This window comes from Maylandia zebra, linkage group LG19 (genome assembly GCF_041146795.1).
Source record: "Maylandia zebra isolate NMK-2024a linkage group LG19, Mzebra_GT3a, whole genome shotgun sequence".
NCBI classification, from domain to species: Eukaryota; Metazoa; Chordata; class Actinopteri; order Cichliformes; family Cichlidae; genus Maylandia; species Maylandia zebra.
In genome coordinates this window covers 17,140,814-17,148,265 of record NC_135185.1, presented here as the reverse complement: position 1 = coordinate 17,148,265, position 7,452 = coordinate 17,140,814, and the positions used below count along the sequence as shown (strand labels likewise).

Genomic DNA, 7,452 nt, shown 5'->3' with positions numbered 1-7,452 from the left:
TTGCTCGCATATCATCTGTTATGATGGTGCGAGGTTGTCTTCTTCTCCCACCTGGACCTTCTCCTCTCTCTTGTTGGCCTCCTTGTCTTCCTCCTCTACTCCGAACTCCTCTTCTTCTTAGGCCTTCACCTCTTCCTCCTCTGATCTCAACCCCTCTTCCTCTTTGGCCTGCAGCTCTTCTCCTTCCGCACGCTCGAATGCCTTCATCCATTCTGATTGTTTGGCATCTTCACCAAACTATGCTTTCATAGGTGGGGTCACATCATTAGCAACAGGTGTCTTCAATTTTGAGTCGTTGTGTGTAGTGACTGACGCCAGGTGTGTTCCCTGTGTTCACAGATTGGTGACTGTGGCAAGCATTTTGCATCACATGGGCTTTCATTTGAGAATATGAGCAGAGTTGTTTTGCAACATGTGTTTTGGCAAGGAAAAATGTGTTTAGATTTATGAGTACGGAGGGTTGTGTTTTGTGAATTGTGTCTTCATGTGACATGTGTTTATGGTACTGGAATATGGTGGCTACATTTAGTAAATGTGTTTAGACTACTGGTCATTTGGGTTTCAGGATTGGCTTTTGTGTTTTAACATTTGAGAAAAACTGTATTAGAAGTTGTTATGTGTTTTCCTTACATTTTTTGCATTTATATTCTTGGTTGCTCTCTTTATATTTTGCACATGCAAAATGTGCCCATCTTTGGCAAGATTCACACTGCACCTGGAAAGGAAAAATAAATAGCTCATATTATGTTTGGTGAATACTATTAGTCAACATTTTAAACATGATTAGCAAGTAATGATACTAAGACTTATGTGTTTCTTTTGTTTTGTTTTACCATTTCAATCATGCTGCGGTCAGCGTCAGCATCTAACATAGAGCAAACAATGCAGTAATCCTCAGCGTTCCCTGAAACACATTCATGGTTAGGTTTTAATCAAACATTATTTATTGATTAATTAAAAAATAATAGTAAATTTGTTCCACAAATACTTCATGGCAAATTAGTCCCTTGAATTTTTTTAATTAGACTTAAAGAAGGGTCTTATCTGAAAGTGTTTGAAAAGCAGTATTTAAATTGGAAATACACACTCTAACGTGATAAGGACTTTACTGGACTTACCTCGATGTTCAAGTAGGGTGCAAGCTATCTGCATTCGCTCCAGCACAACTGCTTCTGTAGTGGTTAATACTTCACTGACCTCTCCAAAAGCAAGGTAGTGTTCTGCAAACTGAGATTTCTCATTATTATAATGTAAAGTCCTAATTGTAGCTAACAATAAATGGAATCATTTGAATAAGGGTTACCTTTAACAGCAAAACTCCGCAACTGCTGGAATCCTGTTGCTTGTTGTGTTGCATAGTCTGTAACTGCCACTCCATGGTGTCTTCATGCCCTCTCATCCTCAGAAAATTCCTATTTGAACAAAAATGTTTGTAATGAAACAAGAAATGTTTTATCTAAGAATAATACCTCAGTATCATGCATACCTCCAGTTGCGCAGAATTTTCCTGTCATAAACACCTTCATTCCCCATGGGGTCTATGAGCAGTATTCTCTGTGCAGAAATGTTGACAATCTAAAGAAAAAGTTAATAAATTAAAAATTACTATAGTTTTTGCCACTGAAAACCTATTTAAGAATAACACTTTCAGCAAGAAACTGCTTCACAACAAATTAATAACTAAATGGACACATACCACAAGAATCCAGTGCATACCAAAGTTCACAGGGCACAACCACATGACATTTACATGGTGGCTTCTTCTGTACGGCTTGATATGGTCAATGCTGTAGTGATTTTTTAAAGTTGCTCCTTCCGTGTTTTTTAATCTCACACATTTGCCAGCGATGTCTTGAATGGTGTAGGGTCCTGAAAAATCTGGATCAAACCTTCCTCCCTTCCTTCCACGTTTCCTCATGTTCAAGAGAAGAACTTCATCTCCAACGCTGTACACAAGGTTTCTGTACTTCTTCTGGACTCGTCTGGCATAGGCTTCCTTTTGTAAGTCTTGGGACTTTGCCATATTTTCCTCTACAGTTTTTTTTAACTTGCCCTTGTGTGTCTCTTGTAGAAGATACAAAGTCACCGTAACTCGACTCCTCAGGGAGAATGATGGAGGACAGCTAAAATTTTCACATTTTAAATTACAATTAAAATCATAAAGACAAATAATGCATGTGAAACATGAACTGAAAAATCTAACTATAATAACTCATGTTTAAAAGTAAATATACTATTATAAAGCTTTGAGCACAGAAAGCCACAAAGATAGACTCATATCATTTTTTGTATAGTCATTTTTACTCTTGATACACTTCCATAGGTGAACACATTATACTTAACGGTCTCCTCAAGATGTATTACTTTACATAAAGATACAAATATAAAGAAGTAACTAGTCACTTTCTTTATCTTTTAAATGTATCTTGCATATAGAAGTTAAGCAGAGAAGATTAAAGCTGCAGCCAATATCAATATGCACAATTTCCAATTAAGATTACATTTAATTTATGCATTATCATAGTTGTTGCATAAATAGAATTCCTTAATAACACTTACTGGGACTTCAACAGGAACTTCAGAAGGATATGTAGCTTCTCTCCCATACATTAAACGGAATGGTGTGTATTTGGTTGTGGTGTGGACCTTGGACCTCAAAGAAAACAGTGTAGCATCCAGATACACATCCCAGTCATTCTGTTGACTGTTGACTAATTTTCTCAGGGCTCTACATGTGGACATAAAAAAAACACAATAGTGACAGTGTCTTAAAAGCAAATGAAATGTTACATACAAATAAAACATACCTTTTTATGTTGTCATTTGTCTTTTCGTCTAGGCCATTTGTCTGAGGGTGATATGCTGCTGTGACACTTCTTTCTATTTTCATTAAGCTGCAAAGTCTTGAGTTGAGCTTCAAAGAAAAAAGAAAATTGTTTTTTAAAAACAACCACACAAAACCTTTGGCCTGGCAGCTACTTGGCACACTGTGACCAAGTATTTACCTAAAGAGGTATGGAAAAGTAAACTTAACACTTACCTCGTTAACAAATTCTCTTCCTTGGTCGGATAAAATTCGTTTTGGGCAGCCATGTCTATATATGAGTGAGCACAACTGATGAGCTACCTCAGCAGCACTTTTGCTTTTTAATGGAAAAGCCTCAACCCATTTTGAAAAATAGTCTGTTGCAGTCATAATGTACTGGAAGCCACTAGACGTTTTTGGAAGAGGTCCAGTTAGATCTATTCCGATTAGCTCCCAGACATGTGACACCTGTCAATGATAAAAGAATCACATTAATATGTAATGTACATTATAACATTACTATTTTCTACTAAAATGCTACTGATATTTACCTTTATACACTGCAGTGGTTGCACAGCAGCCAATGGTTTTCCCATTTTTTGACACTGGTCACAAGCCAGGACCTTAAACATATTGAACGATCTTTATATTACCCAACAATCGCAATTAATTAAACAACAAAATTGCAAATGTTCTATAAAAATACTCGATCAAGTGGCGAAACAGTGTTAATTACTGTACATCATCCTGAAATCTGGTACGTGTCTTCAGGATAACTATGCATTCTATTGGTGCACTATTAACATACTATATATAAATAACAACTTTAAAAATACATACCCAATTCCCAATGTCAACCGACATGCCATACCAGTAAAATCTGGAACAAATTGCAGTTCGAGTCTTGAGTACACCAGTGTGTCCACCGATGGGACTTGAATGAAACTCTTGGAATAGTCCCATGGCTTCTTCTTTTGTTTTTATCACTCTCCTGTTTCCAAACAAGAGCACTCCGCCTATATTTAAAAAAATGTAAATTAATTATAACATGTATTTAACCAATAATTACATTTAGTTGTTTATTTACATTACAATACTGACCCTTCAGTCTGAATTTTGCGGCGTATCTCCTAAGGGTTTGCCTCTGGGACTTATCGTATTCCGATGGGTAGGACCCAGCAGACAGAAACATGAGCAGTTCCTCGTATTTGTTCTCCATAACTAAGGAGAAAATCGGACAATTTCAACATGGCTTCGGAATCCATACAGTAAAATAAAACGACTACACGACGTTATCACGCAATTAACAAGTATGTGGTGCAGTAGTACTTTCTTCGACATAACAACGGAGCGTTTATTCACCATAACAACGGAGCGTGGTGTCCAGTAACTGCAGGAGGACTAAAATAAATTGAGAAGGTTTGCAGAAGTTGAAAAGCACAAAATAAACACTTGGAATATGACTTCAAGTGAGCAGCTTAAGGTAAACAATTATCATCTGTAATAAAGAAGTAAAACTTATAATACAAACCTTTTTTCGAAAGCAACGAGATCGGCACAAGATCGGGGTAGGATGAAATAATAGGCGTGTACTATTTACACCGGAAACATGGCCATTTTGAATTGTGCGCATGCGCAGTAACAACAAGTAGGGCAGCTTGATGGGTAGGACGTTTTGTCAGAACACCGGCACTGTCCTACCCCAATATCTTCACGTATCTTGTTTAGAATAGAATAGAATTCAACTTTATTGTCATTGCACATGCACAGGTACAGGGCAACGAAATGCAGTTTGCATCCATCCAGAAGTGCTTTAGTGATATAGATATATTACAATATATATTAGCAATAATATAGATATGTGAGTATATTACAGAAATGGGTCTATTATGGTATGTTATAATGTACACGGTATGAAGTATGTTGTGAATATTCTATAACTATAAGTATGTATAGGCTGTAGTGAGTACAAGCTATGTACAGGATATGAACAGGATATAAATATGAAAAACTATACAGAATATGAAATAAATAACTTTACAGAATCTGAGATATACAGCTATACAGAAATGGGAACTATGCAAGTTGTAAACAGTTGTAGGATTAAAAATTATCGAATGTACAGAATGATTATTTACACAGAGCTATACAGTAGTGCAGTTACAGTTTTTTACAGTCGCTAACAAGCGTTTGTCCAAACAGTTGACACATTTGCAAAACTCTAAACACAATTAGCACAGGATCGGTCTGTTGTGGCCATACCATTCACACATTTCATGTCGTGTTCACCCAATATGCAGTCAGTGAACACATTTCCACAATGCTTACATTTTCTTAACAGACAAGTTATACCTCCCAACAAAACTATGGACTGTTCTTGTAGTATCTACGAATGTTAACACACAACATCCCACAATAGCAAAAACAATATTCCAAACCGTAGATACAGTATAAAAACCTCTGCCCCTGCAATGATATCAGTACAAAAACAATATCAATATCAAAAATATATCTCAGCTGTAAACAAACAAACAATTGAATAATTGACACACAGCTGATTTATGTTGGGTAAATTGGGCCAACCACACCTTCTTCCATTCTGGCTTAGACTCAGTGGGGTTCATAAGGCAAGACCTTGAGGAGTGATGTTTTTGGAAACAAAAAAAAGACAAACACTGTAATGTCTGGTCGAGGAGGAGTAAGAGCAAGGGGCCCAGAGAGAAGAGCAGGCCCAAGGAGAGGGCAAGGTATAGGTGTAAGAATGCGTGGTGGTGGCATTCCAAGGGCTGCAAGAACAGTAGTCAGTGATGAAATCCGTGCCACTATCATTGACCATGTAATCAACCATGGTCTTTCACTAAGAGAGGCTGGTGAAAGAGTGCAGCCCAATTTGAGGCGGTCAATGGTTGCCTCCATTATACGCACCTTTCAACAAACCAACAGGTAAGTATTGCATTTTACATGGATTGTTCCTATTCTCACTTGACATGTCAATATGGTCATACAGTAATGCATATGTTGAATTGTCTGTCTTTCTAAAGAATGCAACGTCTTCCACCCTCTGGGGGAAGAGGAAAGCTCCTCAGTAATGATCAGGAGCTTGCCATTGTGGAAATGGTTACTGCAAATAATGCAATAAAACTGCGTGAAATACAAACCAGAATTGTGGCGGACCATGAGATATTCGACAATATCGATAGAATCAGCCTCACAACCATTTCGCGGACATTGTCCAAACATAGAGTGCGGATGAAGCAGCTCTACACTGTTCCCTTTGAGAGGAACAGTGAGAGGGTCAAGGAGCTACGACGACAATATGTCCAGGTACAGTGTATATTCAATCCAATGTCCAGTTCTATAAGCTTTGCACTTTGCAAGTAGGTAACCTACACAATACTAGGTTACAGTACAGTATGGTATACAGTACTAACATGACTTACATAAACTTTGTTTCAGAGAGTTATGGAATTGGAGGCCAACCAGGCCCCTCATGAATTCATATACATCGATGAGGCAGGATTCAATCTGGCCAAAAGGCGTCGACGTGGACGGAATGTAATTGGAAAAAGGGCCACAGTTGATGTGCCAGGACAGAGAGGGGCAAACATTACCATGTGTGCAGCAATTGCAAATGCAGGATTACTCCTTCACAAATGTCAGGTTGGACCCTATAATACAGAGCGCTTGCTTGCCTTTCTCAATGATCTCCACCAGCGCCTGGTTCCAGAGCAGGGTCAGGAGGGTGAAAACATGAGGACCTTTGTAATTACCTGGGACAATGTGGCTTTCCATCACTCGCAAGCAATAACAACATGGTTTGAAGTCCACCCAAGACTGGTGAGTCTCTTCCTTCCACCCTATTCACCTTTCCTCAACCCCATAGAGGAGTTCTTTTCTGCATGGCGGTGGAAGGTTTATGACCATCAGCCACATGACCAGATGTCCCTCCTTGAAGCCATGGATGCTGGCTCCAGGGACATCACAGTTGACGATTGCCAAGGGTGGATCCGACATACCAGGCGGTTTTATCCCAGGTGCATCGACTTGGCTGACATCAGATGTGATGTTGATGAAAACATGTGGCCTAACCCTGAAGATCGCAGAGATTAGATGCAACTTTTTTGCCTTTTTTTAGCCCCCCTCCCCCCCTTTTTATCTTGGCTTTTTGCTGTTGTTTTTTTGTTCAGAATGCTCTTGTGTGTTTCCTGGATATTTTGTTCACTGTAAGCAATACTGTAAAACTTTCTCTGTCCTATCATACCGTGTTTCTACTGTACCTCCTGTGGTAAACAGTAAAGAAACAAAAACTTGTTTGCTTTTTACTGGAATGCTTTTGAATGTGAACATTACTGTACATGTGGACATACAGTTACCAACCAAGACATTTCTGGTGTCAATATGGTGGATTGCATGTTTCGCATGCAAATACCTGTGAAACTGAAACATAAAAGTCTATGCAGTTTTTGTAATGTCAATAATAGCCAGTATTTTGAAACCTGGTGTACTTTGATTGACTGCATGTACCTTGTGAAGTGAAAACAAGTGTTATTCTTTGACAGACTAATTTCATTTTGAGTCAGATTTATAGTGTTTTTGTACAGTTAGTGTGTGCAGAGAAAGATGTGTTCTAATTTTGAAATGAGGAG

The 7,452-nt window shown here is 38.3% G+C and overlaps 1 protein-coding gene and 1 long non-coding RNA gene across 2 annotated transcripts; one reads left to right on the top strand and one right to left on the bottom strand.

The window, feature by feature from the left end:
- Window positions 1–607: 607 nt before the first annotated feature.
- On the bottom strand, window positions 608–1,391 carry LOC143413928 (uncharacterized). The gene is made up of 4 exons (XR_013094491.1): window positions 1,304–1,391; window positions 1,119–1,227; window positions 834–904; window positions 608–715 (listed from the first exon to the last, which is right to left on the bottom strand). It is a non-coding gene; the product is annotated as an uncharacterized LOC143413928 (long non-coding RNA).
- A 4,176-nt stretch (window positions 1,392–5,567) lies between these two features.
- On the top strand, window positions 5,568–7,003 carry LOC112436599 (uncharacterized). The gene is made up of 3 exons (XM_024806328.2): window positions 5,568–5,749; window positions 5,848–6,130; window positions 6,263–7,003. The coding sequence occupies exons 1-3, from the start codon at window positions 5,568–5,570 to the stop codon at window positions 6,914–6,916; spliced, it is 1,119 nt and encodes a 372-aa protein (XP_024662096.2). The 3' UTR covers window positions 6,917–7,003.
- The last annotated feature ends 449 nt before the right edge of the window (window positions 7,004–7,452 follow it).